At 33.9% G+C, this 24132-nt stretch overlaps 1 protein-coding gene across 4 annotated transcripts in view; it reads left to right on the top strand.

Moving 5' to 3' along the window:
• Positions 1–13731, top strand: part of LOC143078687 (aquaporin AQPAe.a-like) — a 30859-nt gene extending 17128 nt beyond the window's left edge. For all 4 annotated transcript variants that reach the window (XM_076253591.1, XM_076253592.1, XM_076253593.1 and 1 more), the window contains 2 exons: positions 7219–7299; positions 13276–13731. In XM_076253591.1, the coding sequence (XP_076109706.1) occupies positions 7219–7299; positions 13276–13524 (330 nt within the window). In that variant the 3' untranslated portion in view covers positions 13525–13731. The remainder of the gene's footprint in view (positions 1–7218; positions 7300–13275) is intronic.
• The last annotated feature ends 10401 nt before the right edge of the window (positions 13732–24132 follow it).

The raw sequence follows: 24132 nt of genomic DNA, 5'->3' as shown, positions 1-24132 counted from the left end.
AAATATCATTATAAAATAGGTCAAAAAGTTCGCTTTTCCTAATACATTTTGTATAAATAAGATACAAGACTTCTTTAATTAAGGATGTATTTTTATGGTTTAAAAAACCCATCTTTATTCAGTTTTTTAAAGTACCCGCAAGAATTAAAGACGGGATAAAAAGTAAACGTTCGATTTTCCGAATAAAACACAAGAATCTTTTTTATTTAGAATGTAATTTAACTAAGAGTTAAATTTTCGTTTACATAAAGTAAAATATAAAGATTTAAAGACGGGACAAAACGTAGTGTCCAATGGTGAATTCTGATAAGGGCATAAAGCGGACATTCGAGGGAAAAAAATGAAATCTCTTCAGTCAGTTTACCGCACCGACAATTTCGATACTTTATATACAAGTTTTTTTTAGAGTTCAAAAGTTAGGTTAGACAACTATTCAGATATACAATTATAGCATTTGAATGCGGTCGATACGAGGTTATATCGACCTAAGAGAAGCCGAAGCATATTGACCGAGTTCGATATGCTCTCGAGGTCAATATAACATCGTATCGACTTCATCCAAATGCTACAATTGTAATATTACTTATCAGCAATTATTGCATAAAAATTGTAAAATTGGGGATTTCTAGAATGTATTTTTTTGTAACGTGTTGTATGCCCTGTGCAAAATGCTGTATTTCCCGGACCCTTAAATAGGCTTGCCTGCAAAATCTATCCATGGGATTGATCAATGGAATTTTAATAAATTGGATTTATAGACACCTGAGAATTGTCATAAACTTTGAATGCGAAGGATACAGTTTTGCAGTGTAACTAGATATAAGAAAATGTGGTTGAGTGCCAATGAGACAACTCTCCATCCAAGTCACAATGCAGCTTGTAAAAAGTGAATCATTATCAATAGGGTAAAGCACGGCCTTCAACACGAAGCATTGGCTCACCGAATAGCAAGCTTAAGCTATAAAGGGCACATATAATGACGAAAGTAAAACCATTAAAAACGGAAAAACCAATGCTCTAATCTATATTAAAAAAGAAAAGAAACGAGAAACACTTATGAACCACATCAACAATTGGCAACTACTGAACAACAGATTCCTGACTTAGGACAGGTGCAAACAAATTCAGCGGGTTTAAACGTTTTTACAGGTGCCAACCTTCACCCTAAAATGAAAGTAACATCACGACGTAGAAAGACACACTTTAAAATATCAAAAAGATTGATTTGCAATAAAAAAACATGGGGTTATATAAGTCTATTTTTTTCAAATTCGGTAGAATTATGTCGTAAGTGAAAAAAAAAAAATTACCATATAAATTGCCGAATAATGTAAATAGAATGAAGATGGAATGCATGTTTTATTTTTTCTTAATTTCTGTATTAAGTTAATGTTATATGAACAGAATTACCGTTAAAACCTGTTATCATGGACTGATTGTGTATAGATTTAAACACATTGTACTTATCATTTACCCACAGAAACGGGTATATCTGTTATTAAGTGTATATTTTATCTCAAGAATATGGTGTCGGGGTTATCAAGGATACCTCCTGTACTGTGTCTCAAGGGTCTTTATTCGACGACCCCATCATTGTATTACAGGTCTTAAGTTAATAAGAACCCCTACTGGTGGTATGTCAATTGTATTTGAGATCTGCACTATCTATTGGTACATACAGTCTTACTCATTGATGAGGGTTTCTATTCGACGACCCCCATCATTGTATTACAGGTCTTTAGTTAATAAGAACCCCCTACTGGCGGTATGTCAATTGTATTTGGTATATACACTATCTATTGGTACATACAGTCTTGTTAATGTCTGTGTCATTTTGGTCTTTTGTGGATAGTTGTCTCATTGGCAATCATACCACATCTTCTTTTTTATATTACTCATTGATGAGGGTTTTTATTCGATGACCCCCATCATTGTATTACACGTCTTTAGTTAACAATAACCCCTACTGGTCATATATCAATTGTATATTAGATCTGCACTATCTATTGGAACATACAGTCTCATTCATGCATTGTTGAGGGTGTTATTCGACGACCCCCATCATTGTATTACAAGTTTTTAGTGAATAAGAACCACCAACCGGTGGTTGTCAATTGTATTTGAGATCTGACCTATCTATTGGTACATACAGTCTCACTCATTGATGAGGGTTTCTATTAGACGACCCCCATCATTGTATTACAGGTCTTAAGTTAATAAGAACCCCTACTGGCGGTATGTCAATTGTATTTGAGATCTGCACTATCTATTGGTACATACAGTCTCACTCATTGTTGAGGGTTTCTATTCGACGACCTCCATCATTGTATTACAGGTCTTTAGTTAATATGACCCCTACTGGCGGTATGTCAATTGTATTTGAGATCTGCACTATCTATTGGTACATACAGTCTTACTCATTGATGAGGGTTTCTATTCGACGACCCCCATCATTGTATTACAGGTCTTTAGTTAATATGACCCCTACTGGCGGTATGTCAATTGTATTTGGGATCTGCACTATCTATTGGTACATACAGTCTCATTCATTGTTGAAGGTTTCTATTCCACGACCTCCATCATTGTATTACAGGTCTTTAGTTAATATGACCCCTACTGGCGGTATGTCAATTGTATTTGGGATCTGCACTATCTATTGGTACATACAGTCTCATTCATTGTTGAAGGTTTCTATTCCACGACCCCCATCATTGTATTACAGGTCTTTAGTTAATATGACCCCTACTGGCGGTATGTCAATTGTATTTGGGATCTGCACTATCTATTGGTACATACAGTCTTACTCATTGATGAGGGTTTTTATTCGACGACCCCCATCATTGTATTACAGGTCTTTAGTTAATAAGAACCCCCTACTGATGGTATATAAAAAAGAAGATATGGTATGATTGCCAATGAGACAACTATCTACAAAAGACCAAAATGAAACAGACATTAACAACTATAGGTCACCGTACGGCCTTCAACAATGAGCAAAGCCTATACCGCATAGTCAGCTATAAAAGGCCCCGATAAGACAATGTAAAACAATTCAAATAAGAAAACTAACGGTCTTATTTACTAGTATGTAAAAAAATGAACGAAAAACAAATATGTAACATAAACAAACGACAACCACTGAATTACAGGCTCCTGACTTGGGACAGGCACATACATAAATAATGTGGCGGGGTTAAACATGTTAGCGGGATCCCAACCCTCCCCTAACCTGGGACAGTGGTATAACAGTACAACATAAAAACGAACTATAAAAATCAGTTGAAAAAGGCTTAACTCATCAGATGGACAAAAATACAAGTGGACGTACGTGGCCAGGTACTTATACATCCCGACACAAAAAGACACAATGAACAGATCTGAGAGTACTGGCAGTTATCTGACAGCTAGTTCAATTGTATTTGAGATCTGCATTATCTGTTGGTATATACAGTCTTACTATTTGTTGAGGGTTTTTATTCGATGTATATATCGTTGTATTACATTCTTTAGTTAATAAGAACCCCCTACTGGTGATAGGTCAATTGTATAAGAGATCTACACTATCTATTGGTACACAGAGTCTCACTCATTGTGGAGGGTTTTTATTCGACGACCCCCATCATTGTAATACAGGTCTTTAGTTAATAAGAACCCCCCACTGGTGGTATGTCAATTGGGTTTGAGGTCTGTACTATCTATTGCTAAATACAGTCTCGAAAATCAAGGGTATCATTGATGATTTTTATTTTCTCACCATTGAAGTCAGTAGCGAATTACGAAACTTTCTAAAGAGGTGGGGGGGGGGGGGGACTGACTGCCAAAGAGGGGTTCCGCTCCACTCATGCTTCAGTAATTCCATAAATAATGAACAAAATCTCCTGCAAAAGAACCCGGCCACCATGACCCCCCCCTTAATTCCACCCAAGCAAATCAATAATCTTACAAACAAATATAAAAGGTGCTCACAGTATTATGAAATATCAGGTTTGATTTGCAAGACGAAGAAAACCAATTTATTATTTGCTCATTTTTGACAAATCCCATTGGAAAAAAGTTGACCGGAGAGACGATACATATTTGCTATTCTTTGTCTCGTTCATTGTAGGTCCTTTTGATTGTCTAAAACATATATGTCTTTCTTACCTTTTAAAGTTGGGCGTTTATAAAATCGAAGGTTAACCAAGAAAAAAGCACTTAAAACTGACGATTTCACCCAGTTCACAAGTTTTAATAGCAGCTATAAATATTTATTTATATGTATATATCTGCCGTTATTTTTATGTGAAATGATCAAATAAAATCCAGTATTTTATTAACCAAATCTGACCCTCAAGGGATTAAAAGTAATTACACAAATATAAATGTATGTGGATTTCCTCATATAAACAAATCCTTGTCATTTTTTTCTATTTCAAATTCCTAAACATTTTATGACATCTCCTAAAATGGCAGTGATTTGTTATAAAGGAAGCTTTTTCCACCGGCTAGGACTTTGATGTCAGTGAAAAAGCCTGATAACACATCAAAAAATGCAATTTAATATATATTTTTTTATTCATTCAATCATTAAAATATTTTTATCCAATGCGTAAATTGTGCCCGGAATAAATATGAAACAAATTGTCGCCTTTCAGCGCTAACTGTTGATCAAATGTGTTATAATTGCTATAAAAAATTGTTTTTACTACATATGTTTTGTTTCGGTTATAAAACTTAGATATTTTTTATCAAAAGATATACAAAAGTCAAAATCATATTTATATTAAAGTTCAGAGTATATCACCAATAAAAACTGTATACACTTTATAACGATTATGTCACTGGTCAGTTGGGTAACATATTATCTATGTTTGTAAAAGATTATTTAAATCTACAGTCATGTTTACCGTTCATCTTGAGTATAATGTTCAAACCTTATTGTTTACATTGCTGTATAGCGTTGTCTACAAGTATCACTCTGACCATCATAAGAGTGTTTACTTTGAAGTAATGTTATGTACAGAAATTGAATTTATGACTCGCTGACAAGTGTTGGAATGCAAAAATCATAAACATGATTTAGAAAAAAATATTTCATATACAGTCGTACTTCGTTGTCTGGAACTCGGTTGTGTCGAAAACTCGGATGAGTTTAGGTTCCAGTAAAATTCCCGTTGGATTAATGCATATGTAATAACCTTTGAGAAGTCGAACTCGGTTGATTCTAATACTCGGATAAGTCGGAGTAAATTCTATAGTCCCGTCTCTTTTAACAACCGCATATTTAATCCTTAATTTGAGAATGGAAACGGGAAATATGTCATTCAGACAACACCCTACCAAAGAGCAGATAACAGCCCAAGGACACCAATGGGTCTTCAACACAGCATGCAAATATCGCGCCCAGAGACGGGCTTCAGATGACCCCTAAAATGTGTACTAGGGTCATATAATTGCAGACATCAAATACAGTATATGTTTGTTTATGTAATTTATACATGTTTCTCGTTTTTATGCCCCACCTACGATAGTAGAGGGGCAGTATGTTTTTTGGTCTGTGTGTCCGTCCGTTCGTCTGTGCGTCCGTTCAGGTTAAAGTTTTTGGTCAAGGTAGTTTTTGATGAAGCTGAAGTCCAATCAACTTGAAACTTAGTACACTTGTTGCTTATGATATGATCTTTCTAATTTTAAAGCCAAATTAGACTTTTGACCCCAATTTCACGCTCCACTGAACATAGAAAATGAAAGTGGGAGTTTCAGGTTAAAGTTTTTGGTCACGGTAGTTTTTTTTTTATAGATTAGACCGTTGTTTTTCCCGTTTGAATAGTTTTACACGTCTAGTAATTTTGGAGCCCTTTATAGCTTGTTGTTCGTTGTGAGCCAAGGCTCCGTGTTGAAGGCCGTACATTGACCTATAATGGTTTATAAATTGTTATTTGGTTTGAGAGTTGTCTCATTAACACTAATACCACATCTTCCTATATCTATCAAATTATCAGTTTTTTTACTTTCATATTCCTTGCCAGATGAAATAATTTTGCTTTTAAACACAGAGGATGGTCTTAAAGATATAACTATACAAGGTTTCGAGATAAAGTTGAAGACTTCAAAATTAATAATTCAAGATTCCCTTTATAGCGATAACTTTACTTATCGATATTTTGTGCATTTTTCCATTGATCTTTTTTGTGATAATTTTCATATCATGCTACTCGCTTGAGATGGAAAATTATCGCTAGAAACTAAGCAGGCACGTGGCGTTGCTTACGAAATTGACATGACATTGACAACGTCGGTAAAATAGCGATAAACAGATTATCATTGATCATCTCAACTCGATTGCCTATCTCGCTTTCGCCGTCCCGGCTCAAGCGAGAATATCAATCTCCTTGAGATGATCAACGATAATCTATAAATATATTGTTTGTTTTTAAATGTCAACGTCAAATGAATATTCATGTTTTATTTGTAAATCTACAGAGCATATTTTTGTGGTACATGTAAAACAAATGGTGAAGCAGATCATGGAACATCTGTATTTTGGTGTTTTTTTCTCTCCTCAAATGAACAAGAAATTCAAACAGAGAGAACTTACGCATCTAATCACATTAACGGTACCAATTTTAAATGTATAGAAAAACTAAGGATTGACAATTAGAACAAAATTGTAGAGGAATGTAATTGTTCACCAAAAGTCGGAAAAAAGATATCGCCTGGCCAAGAAAACATGGGGTCTTGCAAGAACCAGTTCGAGGTTGCTTATTCTCTTTTTTTGGAGTATCTACAGATGTTTTTACTGAACACTTTATTTCTCTTAGGCGGGTCATAAAATCTGATTCGATATGTGAAGGTAAATGTTTTCTAAAATATGGATATTGTGGTAAAAACAGATGTTAAGCATATTATTTTAATATATTGTGTTTAACATTTTGATATGTATTGTGCCTAACATTTTGCAATTTATGTTTATACAGTGTAATGCTGTTTTAATATGATTTTATAGTATACATTATTTGACTTAATTCATTTTCTTTATAAATAAAACTATTACTTCATTTCAGTTATTATGTATAATCCCTGACGTTTTTTCTAGTGATTATACATAATCCATGAAAATTTTAGTGATTATATATAATCCCTAAACTGGTCAGCGATTTTACATAATCCCTGAAGATTCTACATAATCACTGATTATACAAATTCACTGTTACATATATATATATATTATTTTTATTTTAGATACCATTGACTGGTTCGAGTATGAACTCTGCGAGAAGTTTTGGACCAGCTGTTGCCATGAACTACTGGGAAAATCACTGGGTAAAATACATGCTTCATATGTGTTTTTTTCTCCATTTTGGCACAAATCAACGATCGCTTAAATTTCTCTCAATTTCAAATAAAATTAATATGTATGAACTATAACTTAAATGTTGAAATAGCTTTTTCATTCACGGCTATTGTCAAATTTCAAGGAGGTTTCCAGTCTGTACAATCGTTGTGCATTGGTAGGAAAATTTCGCATTTGAAGAAGTGAGGATCTTTCAGTATACGAATATGGATAGTAAACTGCAAGTTTGCTAGAAAACTAAGAAATATTGATGTCATCGTCAAATACTCCAATTAAGTAATGCAAATAGACAGAACATGCTAAAAAAGTCAATGTTTAAAACATTGATAAAAAAAAATAATCTGCTAACAAAGTCCCTGTGGTTATAACCATCAAGAACAGGATCTGCTTCGCAGATACCTAACAAGACAACCACAACTATTTCAAGCATCTAACGTTTGTACTAATAAAAAAGGTTGTACAATGACGGACCGCTTAACAATTCTTTAAACTGCGCAGTAGATTTAAAACAATATAAAAAATAATATGAACTATATAAATTACGAGCTTATTATACTTTATGATCATCGTGAGTTATTACTAGATGTATGTCACGTTTGACTTATACATTTGATTAGCAAACTTTTTATAGAACATTATATAAACACTTTCATGCATCACTGACTTCAGTTATTTCATAATCTTTTTCTGTCATTAAAATGCATGTATGCATCATATTTAATTTGTTGGAAATTGGTTTTAGATGTAAACAAATATACAAATAAAATCACTCCTTAAATGTAAATAAATGCATTGAAACGTATGTTTTGAGCATTTTCACAACTTTACCTTGCTTTTAACAAGTATTTGTAAAGCCAATGAAATGTCAATTCGTATAAATGGAATTAAGACAAATTTATAAGATACATTGTTCCTGTTTATAAAGGATGAAAACTGACAATAAGAATTTTGTAGTTTTGGTTATATCCAAACAACTTGTCGATATATGGCAAGCCATTATACTATTTATTCTTACTTCAAGATATCTCATATAATTTATAAGGCAGTGGCGGATCCAGGGGGGGGGGGTTCCAGGGGTTGGACCTCCCTTTTTTTGGCCGATCAATGCATTTGAATGGGAGCATATAGTTAGAACACCCCCCCCCCCCTTTACTCTGGGTTGAGAACCCCCCTTTTAAAATGGCTGGATCCGCCACTGTAAGGTATCTTATATAATTTATCTTTTATAAGATATCTTATATACTTTAAAAGATATCTAATATATACGCTAAAAGATATATTCTAAAGTTTCTAAGATATTTTATAACGAGAATTATATTAAGAGATATCTTATATGTATATGAGATTAGTTTATAAGATATTTCATACATCTTTTTATATAAGACATCTTAAAGTTGAGAGTGGAAATGTAGAATGTGCCAAAGAGACAACAACCCGATTATAGAGCAGACAACAGCAGAAGGTCACCAACAGGTCTTCAATGCAACGAGAAATTCCCGCGTCCTTCAGATGGCCCCTAAACAAATATATACTAGTTCAGTGATAATGAACGCCATACTAAACTCCAAATTGTACACAAGAAACTAAAAGTTAAAATAGTAGAAGACTAACAAAGGCCAGAGGCTCCTGACTTGGGACAGGCGCAAAAATGTTTCACATGTTTGTGAGATCTCAACCCTCCCCCGATACCTCTAGCCAATGCAGAAATGTAAACACATAACAATACGCACATTAAAATTCAGTTCAAGAGAAATCCCAGTCTGATGTCAGAAGATGTAATAAAAAAAATAAACAAAATGACAATAATACATAAATAACATCAGACTACTAGCAGTTAACTGACATGCCAGCTCCAGACTTCAATTAAACTGATTGAAAAATTAAGTCTTCATCATATGAATATCAGGCACAATCCTTCCTGTTAGGGGTTTAGTATCATACTATCATAACATTTTGGTAGAACATAACCCGTGTCATGCCAACAACTGGTTGCATACTTTATAAGATATCCCATATATTTATAAGATATCTCATATATTTATAAGATATCTCATATATTTATCAGATATCTCATATATTTTATAAGATATCTTGAATATTTTATCAGGTATCTCATATATTTATCAGATATCTCATATATTTTATAAGATATCTTGAATATTTTATCAGGTATCTCATATATTTATCAGATATCTCATATATTTATCAGATATCTCATATATTTATCAGATATCTCATATATTTATAAGATATCTTGAATATTTTATCAGGTATCTCATATATTTATCAGATATCTCATATATTTATAAGATATCTCATATATTTATAAGATATCTTGAATATTTTATCAGGTATCTCATTAAGTTTACAAAGGAGGGTAACAGGAATCACATGGACTCGAAAAATATTGATTGATTGGTGCTTCCTCAGCGTCTGTAGCAATTGTTTTATTTATAGTCTGTGAGACGACAAAAATGGAGGGGCGGAGGGGAATTAGGGGCCAAACAATGTATGTATTTTGGAAAGTAAAGGGACAGACATTTTGCCGTCAATAGTGCCACCTACGAATCCCGCAATCATAAAGAGAGCACATCACTATCTTGACACCATGCATCGGATTTAACCTTCACATTCTGACCGCACGTGTGGCTACCAATTCACACACACACTGCATAGTCAAACGATCGCCCCATTTGTTATGTCTAATTGAAACTGACAATGTAAACTATTAAAGTTACAATTAGACATAACATTTCCTCCCTTCTGTTGTACAAAGCACGTGTGGAAAGAATGAATGAAAGAAAATAATTACTGTCTATGTGTAAATAAAAACGTTAACTTCAAAAAACACTAATATCATGCATTCAAAATATTTATCCCTACAGTGATTGCAATAGAAAAACATTCGTTTTCTCGCGCACACAATCACGCCTAACATAGGTTGCAAAGGGAATTATTATTACCCTTACGGCACTACAACCATTTTTACAAATTTAACTTGGTAACCGGCTTTCTGGTTCTCAACGGATATCTTCTCTGAATTGGTTCTGACAAAGGTTGTTCACTGTCTTGTTGTTTCAGTTGTAGATCTTGTGCCGGTTGCTCAGTTGGTTCATCCGGAATTATCTCTATTTCAACTGTTTTGTCATTTTTAATTTCTTCTCCCTGTTTATCGTTAAAGTCTGAGTTTCGTATCTGGTCGGCATGACGTTTCCAGATACTGTTGGGCGAAACTTCTACCTGATAATTTAACGGTCCTTCACGTTTGGTTACAAGTCCACTTGTCCATTTATTTGGTCCACGGTAGTCTCGTACGGCAACTGTTTCTCCCTCGGTAAATTGTCGCAAAGTCTCTTTTGTTGGTTTAATTGCAATTTCCATCTGCTTGTCTTGCACTTGTCTATTGATATCTGGTTTAATTAAGTCCAGTCTGTTTCGTAAATTTCTACCCATAAATAACTTAGCAGGTGTTTCATTCGTTGTAGTATGGGGAGTATTGCGATATGCCAACAAAAAATTTGCTAATTTCTTATTCAAATCTGCATTTTTTCCTCGCATTGCTTCAAGCTCTGTTTGAAAGTCTGAACAAAACGTTCTGCGAGTCCGTTTGTTGCAGGATGGTAAGGTGCGCTCTTTATATGCGTTATTCCATTCATTTTAGTAAATGTTTGAAATTCTGCAGATACGAATTGTGGTCCGTTATCACTTACTATTTGTTCTGGCAATCCTGCTCTCGCAAATATAGTCCTTAAAACTCTAATTGTCTGTGTTGAAGTGGTACTTTTGATCGGTATAACTTCAGGCCATTTAGAATGAGCATCAATGACAATCAAGAACATGTGATCAATAAATGGTCCAGCAAAGTCAATATGTATTCGTTTCCACGGACTTGACGGCCACTCCCATGGATGAAGTGGTGACTGTTTCGGGTTACGATGGTGCTTTTGACATCCGGAACAACTTTTTGCTAGTGATTCTATCTCAGAATCAATACGTGGCCACCATACGTAGCTCCTTGCCAATAATTTCATTTTCACTACTCCTGGGTGCGCAGAATGTAACAGTTCTAAAGTTTGTTGTCTAAATTTTGTCGGAACAATAGTACGTATTCCCCACTGTAAACAACCTTGACTGATCGACAGTTCGTTTTTCCGGTTGAAATACGGGTTCAAATCAATATCATCATTGACGGTCCAACCTTTTTGTACTAATTCATAGACTCTTGATAAGATCTTGTCACGCGCAGTTTCTCGTCTAATGTTGTTTGTTAAGCTTAAATGTTCTAGCTGCTTTAACATGAAAACATCAACTGCATCAAATTCCTCACCATCTGCTTCTGTAGATTCCTGTGGTATTCTCGAAAGCGCATCTGCGTTCGTGTGCTTGTTAGTGTTTTTGTACTCAATATCATATGTATATCCACTTAAAAACAACGCATATCTCTGTAAACGTGCTGCTGAAGTGGTAGAAATTCCCTTTTTCGGATTGAATATTGACACAAGCGGCATATGGTCTGTAATCAGTGTAAATTTACGACCATACAGATACGTATGAAACTTTTTAACGCCGAAAATTATACCTAGAGCTTCTTTGTCGATTTGACTGTAATTTCTTTCGGCTTTATTAAGTGACCTTGATGCAAATGCAATAGGGCGCTCCGTTCCATCTTCCATTTTATGTGACAAAACTACCCCTAATCCAAATGGAGAAGCGTCACAAGCTAATCGAATAGGTAGTTCTGGGTCATAATGACATAGAACCTGCTCAGATGTTACCAAATCTTTGGCCCTCTTGAATGATACCTTACATTCTTCATTCCAATCCCATTTGGCATCTTTTTCTAACAGTCTGTGTAATGGACGCACAACTGAGGAGATATTTGGTAGGAATTTATGGTAGTAATTCATTAATCCGAGGATTGAACGTACCTGGGTAACATTTTGTGGTTCTGCTGTGTCCAAAATCGCTTTGATTTTATCCTCTGTTTTGTGTAATTCATGCTTATCTATTTTATGTCCACAAAACTCGATTTCATCTTTGAAAAACTTGCACTTTTCCTTATTAACTGAAAGGTTGTACATCTCTAATCGCTTCATAACTTTCTCAAGGTTCACTAAATGTTCTCGGTCATTTTTACCGGTTATAACCATATCATCTAATATGCATTGTACTCCTGTCAACCCTTGAAGTATTTGGTCAATGGTTCTCTGCCAGATAGCAGGTGCGGAAGCTACACCGAATAACATTCGGTTGTACTGATTAAGTCCTCTATGCGTATATATAGTCAAGTACTTCTTTGATTCCTCGTTCATCTCGAGCTGTAAATATGCCTGTCTTAAATCTATTTTCGAATATTTTTCACCTCCAGATAACGAAGCAAATATATCGTCAATTCTGGGTAAAGGATATTGATCCACTTGAAGCTGCTGATTTATTGTGACCTTAAAATCGCCACAAATTCTGACGCCTCCTGACTTCTTCACGACAGGCACAATAGGCGTTGCCCATTCACTAGTTGGCACTTTTTGTAATAATTCCTTCCTCTTCAAGACGGTCAAGCTCCTGTTCAACTTTCGGTCTTAGTGCATACGGTATCGGTCGCGCCTTCATGAACACGGGTTTAACATTATCTTTCCTAATTAAATTTCCTTTAATTCCATTCACACAACCGATGTTGTCACTAAATACGGATGCATGTTGAGCAAGCAATTCTTTTGTTTTCTCATTCTTACTTTGTTGATTTTGCTCCAGTCTAGTTTAGACTAGTTTAGTTTAGTCTAGATGCACGGATTTTACTACCGACTGCAAAACGACCAACTCGGTTTACCATAATTATATACCTCGGCCACCTTTTGAAGTTGATTTCAAAGGATTGTAATCAAACCACTATACAGAGAGGAAACTTTGAATTAGTGTACCTTTATTATTGTTTTATATTTAAATAGGTGTACTGGATTGGTCCTATATTGGGAGGTGTTGTTGCTGGATTATTGTACGAGTATATATTTGCTGCAAACGCTTCAATGAATAAAATAATGGAATTCCTTCTGTCCAGCAGATATGACACAGAAGACTTTCCAGCAAAAGAACAAAAACTAAAAATAATGGTGGATTCTGATGAAGATAATATATTCAATAAAACAGAAGAGAACGTGCAAATGATTATGCACGAAAAACACCACGAATCGTCATAGTAGCTTCCCTTTAAAAAATGCATAGGATCACCTAATAATTACATTTTAGTTGCAAGAAAAAACGAAACATGTATGTTAGGGTATTTCATATATCAGATCAGCATTTGTAACATTGCCATATATAGATGCTTTGGATTTTGAATGTTGTTGGAAGAATTTGTATGTGTAGCAAATGTATGCCAGAATAAATAGAATTTATTTATTATATCATTTTTAATTAGTGATTGTTAATTGAAATTTCACATGTTCTGTCTAAAAGAGGCTCTTCTAATATTTGATCACATAGGAATGCATGTTTTTTTTATAAGTTTTTATAGATTCGTTTAATTTCTTTTCACAAAACGCTCCAAATAAGATAGCTTAAAGCTTTTTTTTTTTTACAATTATCCGAACACATAACGTATATACCTGTATGTGTGTGTCGCTTCACCACCAGATTTCATTAGTCAGCATACATGCACAGTGTTATTTGTAATCCGTACTTTACCAGCCGACAATGCGCATTTTTGGAAATAACCATAACCCATCCGTATTCCCACTAGTTTATGGATGTCGTCTAGTTACTCGTAAATTTACTGCTTTGTAGCCTTAAAACTCTAAATGAAATGAAGTATGTGGTGCGAAGTTTGCTTCAATATGTCCTACTTACCATCTTAATAAATGAAAATATGATTGTCAATGAGAAACGTTCCACCAGAGACCAAAAGACATAACAGTTGTTTACAACTATATAGGACATCTTATTACCTTCAACAATGAGAAAAACCAATACCTTACAGACGGCTATACAAGGCCTCAAAATGACTAATTTAAACAATTCACACGAGAAAATTGACGGCCTGAATAATTTCTCTGATTATTTTTGCAGTTTTCATGTTATTCTAAAAATGAAAAAAATCAGTCTTCATTTGGTCTGCCACATCTGGTACATGTCTGTTGCTCCTTGACGACTAGAATTGACAAAAACTGTCAAATGTTTATTTCATTTATTAACACTGGATCGATACTGTCGTAATGGACTGTTATATCCAATTGGAATCAGACGTCAGTGCTGTATATATGGTATACTGAAAGTCTTTTATAACAAATATGCATTGTAAATTCCACGTTTATAAATTAAGAAGTTTTACAGAAAGTAAAATCACAAAAATACTGAACTCAAAGGAAAATCAATTCGGATAGTCTATAATCACATGGCAAAATCAAATACCAAAACGCATCAAAAACGAATGGACAGGAACTATTGTTTCAACTCCCCCCACACAAATTTCACCTTAGGCTAGATGAATTTGGTTATACTGTTTTGGTCCTTTCGCTCATATGGCACCATACGTTTCATCTTATTTGCTTTCGAATAGTAAGGTTTCAGCGTTCCTGATGGAGTTAAATCCAGAAAGAGCTTTCAGACGCACGAAATTTATAAGGCATAAAAGGGTGATGTGGTATGATGGCCAATGAGACAACTATCCTACCAAGTTCAGCTATCCACTCGACCTGGATATACTAGTAAGCAATAATAGGTCATCATACGACATTCAACACACACTGTATAGTCGGCTGTAAAAGAACTGACATGAATGATGTGATACAATTCAAACGAGTGAACTAGTGTTCTTGCTCATATCAATACAATTTACAAAAAAAACTCAAATACGACAAACATGAAACAATGACAACCACTGAAATACAGGATCCCGACTTGGGACAGGCACAATCATACTTGAAATATCAATACAGTGTTGCTTCAGCACAACACAAGAATCTATAATACTAAAATTACGAGGTCCAATTTGTCAGCCGTCATCGGGTAAAAACTTCAACTCTATATAGAACAAATATAGGACAATGGTGTAGATGAAAAATTACACCACTCCAGACCCTTTTGTTTTCCACATAATTAATATTGCCAATAATTAACAAGTTCCGGGTCGAATCCGATACCGATACCAATAGTATATTCACCTGTTAGCTATTACCTTATCTGTACGTTCCGCATTTGACAGGCGCACCACCAAGCGGTGTATTTAGGATTTTGCTATATACACGGGTCATAATCAAAGGGATGACACTACTAAATTCTATCATTGTCAAATTGTTCCCTATTGTAGTTTTATTCAGCAATCAGCAACTTTCTAAGATAACTAAGATAGGACAATGCTGTTGATTAAAAAATACTCCATTCCTGGATAGCCAGGACCTTTTGTTTTCCAAATAATTAATATTACCAATAATTGATAAGTTCCAGGTCGACGGGTTCAAACAGAAAGATTTGAAAGCAAAAAAAACTGTGTATCTTATAATCGACATGACTTTATCAGATGACAATACCAATTACTAAAATAAGGCTTAGGCATAGTTATATTAAGTCAGTCACGGACCCGTGATATCACGGGTGTGTACTTGTATACTTTAACAATCATTTTTATTTGGCTTAACTCAATAGATCAGTGTGAAGTATAAAAAAAAAACCCACACAAAACACCGATATTATAGAACTCACAGTTACTGAAAACAGTCTAAAAGCAAAGTACAAGCAGGAACATATATATACTTCTCCCAGGTACAAGTATCAATCAATACACATCTATATTTTGTTCTGTTTTAATTTTTTAATTTGCTAAAACAAAATTTTAGTACCGATATAAAAATATTTAAAGATTTTACGACGGTGTTAAATTTATAACTTTACAAGTGAAATGAATTACGTTTTTGCATTAATGAAGGATCAGTGACTTTACACGGACCGATTCGTGTTTATTTCATTTCCACTAAGAGTTATAAATTTGCTTGGTTATTGTTCATCTGCTAGTAACCTGTTTTTATCGCATCAATTCGAGTCAGGAAAAATATATAAAAAGAGAAATTCTGCCATCAACGCCAAATTTCTCAAATTGACAAAGACACTCATTCAAAAATAACAGAAAACTAAGAAGACCCCCACTTATGAGGTTCCATAATTGGGATAGGCAACGGACTATACATTTTGTATGTGACTGGGTTAAATTGGGGTTTATACCGACTAATAATATATACATAAAAGAGCATTAAATAATAAAAAAAAAAAGCACTTATCATAATGGTACAAAGAACAAAGTATACTCACAGTCACTGATAGAGAGTTCAAAGTTCTTAATCTGCCGATTCATTAGTCTTTTGCTAAACAAATTATTAAAATAAATATTCGTATATAAAATATTTTTTCAACGAATAAGTTTTGATTGTGTTGTTGGTACTTATTCGCGTACTGCATTTTCGGTTTTTAACTTATTGTCATGGAAACTATAGTTCCCAAAAATATTAAATCTTTAAAAATTTCGAACTATTTTTAACAATAATTGCATTATTGCACACATGTATATAATTTTGTTAATAACATTTTTCTTAAACTTCGCTGGCCTAAAGCTTCATTCAAACCAAAATAGTTTTTAAAATGTCCGAACCCGTCCGTAAAAATCGTAAAACGTGTTGTGGTCTGGCTAGAACGTATGTCTGAGACTAGACTAAACAATGTATACAATGCGACCCTGTTTAGTTCTACTATAGTCCACTCAGTTTACACACAGTTAAAGGTCGTTTCCATAACGAATGGTGAGAACGAATTTGGATGTGACGAGTGGCATAACTATATATATAACAATATCCAATAGCATTGAGTACCAAATTTGCAAACATTTTGCATAAAAGGCGACGGATAAAGTTAATATGCATGCCCTTCAACATAGCAACCCTTAAAGTACACAAAAATGGTCACATTATTTATTAATTTGTAATTGTTGTACTTTTTACAAAATCTTGATAAGGATCGTTTGGATCGGTTCAATTTTAAATCTATTTCTATGGTTCAGTATCACAGGCGGATTTAGGGGGAGGGCCAGGGGGACCGGGCCCCCCTTTTTGGGAAAAATTTTGGTTGCTTATATAGGGAATAACTGAAGCGTGACTGGAGCCCCCCCCCCCTTCTTAGGTCAGTCAGTGGGCCCCCACTTATGAAAATTTCTGGATCCGCCACTGAGTATGGATTCAAAATTAAGGACTTAAACCAGAACAGCCGGTCAATAGTTATCAAAAGTACCAGGATTATAATTTTATACGCCAGACGCGCGTTTCGTCTACATAAGACTCATCAGTGACGCTCAGATGAAAATAGTTAAAAAGCCAAACAAATACAAAGTTAAAGAGCATTGAGGACCCAAAATTCAAAATTAAAGTTGTGCCAAATACGGCTAAGGTAATCTACTCCTGGGGTAAGAAAATCCTTAGTTTTTCGAAAAATTCAAAGTTTTGTAAACAGAAAATTTATAAAAATGACAATATAATTGATATTCATGTCAACACCGAAGTGCTGACTACTGGGCTCAAAACCGTTTGAGGTCACCTTGAAAAGGAGGCGGAGTTGCAACTTAAAGAGTCAGTTAAAGTACACAGTTGCACTGTTGCACAGACAACGTTTCAATTCAGAAGAACTGGATTCTAATTGGCGAAGCATTCGAGGACTGATAACTCGCCAGTAGTAGTAACATTATAATGATCATAAACATGCCGGTCCCAAGTCAGGAGCTTGTTACTAAGTCGGTGATATTTGTCGCATGTTGCTGTGTATCATATGTGTTTTTTTTCGTGTATAGTTTTGTAAATCGGGTCTTCGTTTTTCTTATTTAAATTGTTTACATTTGTATTTGCCTTTTATAGCTTACTATGCGGTATGCATGTTTTTTTCATTGTTGAAGGCCGCTTGGTGTTAATTTAATGGCGTAGAGTTGTCTCATTGGCAATTATGAAACATCTTTTTATTTCTTTACGGCTCCACCAATGACATATTAAGTTGCTTTTTTTTTGCCTTAGGGGTTGGACCAAATACTTCAAGAAATTGTATGCAGGGAGGAACTTGGAAGTTTACCATTGCAGTATAATGTTAAAAAAAACCGAAAGCCTGTGCTAACTGTATGCATTTTCAATGAAATATATTTGTAGTTATTGTCATTCGTTTGCATTATCATAAACGTTCTAAAATACACTGACACTGTACGTACATATATTACCCCAAATTCGGTCTTAAATATATTTTAATCTTATCAAAATAGATCTAAATCGTTTTAAATATTGATGTGTTGACTCATAAATCTTACAAACTTTTATTTTTATTTAAACACTTAAAACTGAATTTCCCTTAAAATAATAAAAACAAAATTAGCATAGCTGTACTGAAAATTCGACATTTTTTTTCTGCTTGACCCCAATCCTCCCAGGTAAATCAAAATGCAGAGAAAATTTATTATAAACTCCATATTTATAAACTTCTATTTACAAAAGAGGGCGAAAGGTACTACGGAGAGAGATTCAAGATCGAAACATAAAATAAAAAGGATCAGGCACAATTAACCAAAACTTCAATAGTCCTCTCCTAAATATAATAAAGTTATAATATATGAATATAAACACGCAACACTAACATTAAATAATAAATTTGTAAAATACTTATATTTGTTCAAAATAGAAAGAAAATATCATTATAAAGGTCAAAACGTTTGCTTTTCCTAATATAAATAAGATACAAGACTTGAAAACTGTCATAAACTTTGAATGCCTAAGATAATGTTTTGTATTGTTAATAGATATAAGAAGATGGGTATGAGTGTCAAGGAAACAACTCTCCATCCAAGTCACAATGCTTCTTGTAAAAAGTGAACCATTATCAATAGGGTAAAGCACGGTCTTCAACACGAAGCATTGACTCACCGAACAGCAAGCTATAAAGGGCAGCTAAAATGACTAAAAACCATTCACACAGCAAAACCAATGCTCAAATCTTTATTTAAAAAAAGATAAACGAGAAACACTTATGAACCACATCAACAATTGGCAACTACTGAACAATAGGTTCCAGACTTAGGACAGGTGCAAACAAATGCAGCGGGTTTAAACGTTTTCACAGGTGCCAACCTTCACCCTAAAATGAATGTAACATCACGACGTAGAAAGAAACACTTTAAAATATCAAAAAGATTGATTTGAAATATAAAAAAACATCGGGTTATATAAGTCTATTTTTTTTCAAATATGGCAGAATCATGTCGTAAGTGAAAAAATACATAATTACCATACAAATTGCCAAATAATGCAAATAGAATGAAGATGGATTGCATGTTTTATTTTTTCTTAATTTCTGTATTACAAAAATGTATGTTAATGTTATATGACCAGAATTACCGTTAAAATCTGTTATCATGGACTGATTGTGTATAGATTTAAACACATTGTACTTATCATTCACCCACAGAAACGGGTATATCTGTTATCAAGTGTATACTTTATCTCAAGAATATGGTGTCGGGGTTATCAAGGATACCTCCTGTACTGTGTCTCAAGGGTCTTTATTCGACGACCCCATCATTGTATTACAGGTCTTTTGCTAATAAGAACCCTTACTGGTGATATGACAATTATATATGAGATCTTAACTATCTATTGGTACATACAGTCTCACTCATGCATTGTTGAGGGTTTTTATTCGACGACCCCCATCATTGTATTACAGGTCTTTAGCTAATAAGAACCCCGTACTGGTGATATGTCAATTGTATTTGAGATCTTAACTATCTATTGGTACATACAGTCTCACTCATTGTTGAGGGTTTTTTTTCGATGACCCTCATCATTGTATTACAGGTTTCTAGTTAATAAGAACCCCCTACTGCTTATACGTTAATTGTATTTGAGATCTGCACTATCCATAGGTACATACAGTCTCACTCATTGTGGAGGGTTTTCATTCGACGACCCCCATCATTGTATTAAATTTGTTTAGTTAATAAGAACACCCTTCTGGTGATAGGTCAATTGTATTTGAGATCTGCATTATCTATTGGTACATACAGTCTCACTCATTGTGGAGGGTTTTTATTCGACGACTCCCATCATTGTATTACAGTTCTTTAGTTAAGAAGAACCCCCTACTGGTCATATATCAATTGTATATGAGATCTGCACTATCTATTGGTACATACAGTCTCACTCATTGTGGAGGGATTTTTTTCGACGACTCCATCATTGTATAACATGTCTTTAGTTAATAAGAACCCCCTTCTGGTGAAAGGTCAATTGTATTTGAGATCTGCATTATGTATTGGTACATACAGTCTTATTCATTGTGGAGGGTGTTTATTCGACGACCCCCATCAATGTATTACATTTGTTTAGTTAATAAGAACACCCTTCTGGTGATAGGTCAATTGTATTTGAGATCTGCATTATCTATTGGTACATACAGTCTCATTCATTGTGGAGGGTTTTTATTCGACGACCCCCATCGTTGTATTACATTTTGTTAGTTAATAAGAACCACCTACTGGTCATATATCAATTGTATTTGAGATCTGCACTATCTATTAGTACATACAGTCTCATTCATTGTGGAGGGTTTTTATTCGACGACCCCCATCATTGTATTACAGTTCTTTAGGTAATAAGACCCCCCCCCCCCCCCCCACCCCATTAGTGGTATGCCAATTATATTTGAAATCTACACTATCTGTTGGTATATACAGTCTCAATCATTGTTGAGGGTTTGATATTTTTTTTTATCATGGAAGCCAAGTCTAACAAACTAATGAGAAAAAGTGTTCCCAGCATTATGCAAAATCTGGCTTGATTTGCAAGACGGAGAATACCAATTTATTATTTATTTGCTAATTTTTGACAAATCCCATCGGCAAAGAGTTGACCAGAGAAGATATTTGCTATTCAATGTCCTTTTGACTGTCTAAAACATTATATGTGTCTTTCTGGACTTTTAAAGTTGGGCGTTTATAAAAAGAAAAAGCACTTAAAACTGACGAATTCACCCAGTTCACAAGTTTTAATAGCAGCTATAAATATTTATTTACTTATATGTATATATCTGCCGTTATTTTTATAGTGAAATGATCAAATAAAATCCAGTATTTTATTAACCAAATCTGGCCCACAAGGGATTAAAAGTAATTACACAAATATAAATGTATGTGGATTTCCTCATATAAACAAATCGTTGTCATTTTTTTTTATTTCAAATTCCGAAACATTTTGTGACATCTCCTAAAATGGCAGTTATTTGTTATAAAGGAAGCTTTTTCCAACGGCTAGTACTTTGATTTCAGTGAAAAAGCCTGATAAAACATCAAAGAATGCAATTTAATATATATATTTTTATTCATTCAATCATAAAAATATTTTCATCCAATGCGTAAAATTTGTCCGGAATAAATATGAAACAAATTGTCGCCTTTCAGCGCTAACTGTTGATCAAATGTGTTGTAATTGCTATAAAAGATTGTTTTCACAACATATGTTTAGTTTCGGTTATAAAACTTTAGACATTTTTTATCATCAGATTCAGAACAAAAGTTAAAATCATATTTATATCAAAGTTCAGAGTATATCACCAATAAAAACTGTATACACTTTAACGATTATGTCACTGGTCAGTTGGGTAATACATTATCTGTGATCGTAAAATATATTTAAATCTACAGTCATGTTTACTGTTCATCTTGAGTATAATGTTCAAACCTTATTGTTTACATTTCTGTATAGCGTTGTCTACAAGTAGCACTCTGACCATCAAAAGAGTGTTTAATTTGAAGTAATATTATGTACAGAATTTGAATTTATGACTCCCTGACACGTGGTGGAATGCAAAAAAAAAAATAAACATGATTTAGAAAAAAAATATTTCATATTATAATCATACACAATTTTTTTTCAACTTGTGTCTTTTTTTTTTCAACATATCTAATCCATAAAATTGAGAATGGAAACGGGAAATGTGTCAAAGAGACAGCACCCATAACAACGATCAGAAAACCGCCCAGTCCACCCCAACACAGCATAAAAATCCCGTTCCCGACGGCGGTCTTCAGTTGACCCCTGAACAAAAATGTGAACTGGTTCGATATCATTATAGACATCAACTGCGTTATAAAAATTGTGTTTTTATTTGTTTTATTTTAGATACCATTGACTGGTTCGAGTATGAACTCTGCTAGAAGTTTTGGACCAGCGGTCGCCATGAACAACTCTTTATATACTTCCCCCTCCGTTTTGTGTACAAATCAAATGACTGTTTAAATTTCCCTAATTTCAAATAAAAGAACTACATATGAACGATAACTTAAAATTTCAAAATCGTTTTTTAAAATGTGTTTCATTTATAGCTGTTAATTGTATTTCAAGAAACTGTTCTGAAGGTCTCTAGTCTGTACAATTGTTGTGCATTAGTAGGAAAATTTCGCATTCGAAGAAGTTATAACCAACAAGAACAGAATCTGTTTCGCAGATACCTAACAAGACACCCACAACTATTTCAGACATCTAACGTTGTACAAATAAAAAGGTTGTACAATGACGGACCGCATAACAATTCTTTAAACTACGCAGTAGATTTAAAACAATATAAAAAATAATATGAACTATATAAATTACTAGCTTCTTATAGTTTATGATCATCTTGAGTTATTACTAGATGTATGTCACGTTTGACTTATACATTTGATTAACAAACTTTTTATTAAAACATTATATAAACACTTTCATGCATGACTGGCTTTAGTTATTTCATAATCTGTTTCTGTCATTAAAATGCATGTATGCATCATATTTAATTGATTTTTCAGACGGAAGCAAAGTTTCTAATAACGCCTTTTAAGTGATAAGTAATTGCATTTAAGTCCCAAATAATACATCATTCAGGTGCATTCAAATTGCATAATCTTTCTTTGTTGGGAATTGGTTTTAGATGTAAACAAATATACAAATAAAAACACTCCTTAAATGTAAATAAATGCATTGAAACGTATGATTTGAGTATTTTCACAACTTTACTTTGCTTTGAAAGCCAATGGAACGTCAATTTTTATAAAGGAAATTCAGATAAATTTATAAGATACATTGTTCCTGTTTATAAAGGTAGAAAACTGACAATAAGAATGTGTAGTTCCAAACAACTTGTCAACATGGCAAGCCGTTTTACTATTTATTCTAACTTTATATATATATAACTTATAAGATATCTTATATAATCTGAAAAAAAATATTAAGATATCTTACTTCCTTTATTAGATATCTCATATATTTTATAATATATCTTTTAAAGTTTACAAAGGAGCGTACATAGGAATGATATGGGTTCGAAAACATTGATTGATCGATTGATTGATTGATTGATTGATTGATTGATTGATTGATTGATTGGCGCTTCACCGTCGTCCAGAAGCAATTATTTCTAGCCTATACTGGACGTGACACTATTCTGTAAGAATGAGAGGTGACGGGTAAAACAACGTAAGTATGTTCATTGGAAATAAAGGGCAGACATTTTGTCGTCCATCGGGCCATCTAAGGATCCCTCAATCATGCAGAGAGCACGACCCTATCTCTACGCCTGGCAGTGGATTTTACGTTCCCATTCTGATTGCATGTGGCTGTGAATTTATATATAACGGAAAATACCAAGGTTACCATGTTCATATACATCAACCACCTTTTGGAGTTGATTTCAAAAGGATTGTGGTCACATCACTACCGAGAGGAAACTTTTAATTCGTGTAACTTTATTATTTTTTGTATATTTAA

Source organism: Mytilus galloprovincialis, chromosome 6, assembly GCF_965363235.1.
Source record: "Mytilus galloprovincialis chromosome 6, xbMytGall1.hap1.1, whole genome shotgun sequence".
NCBI lineage: Eukaryota > Metazoa > Mollusca > Bivalvia > Mytilida > Mytilidae > Mytilus > Mytilus galloprovincialis.
Note: the sequence above shows the minus strand (reverse complement) of the source record. Positions and strands in the feature narration are given on the sequence as shown.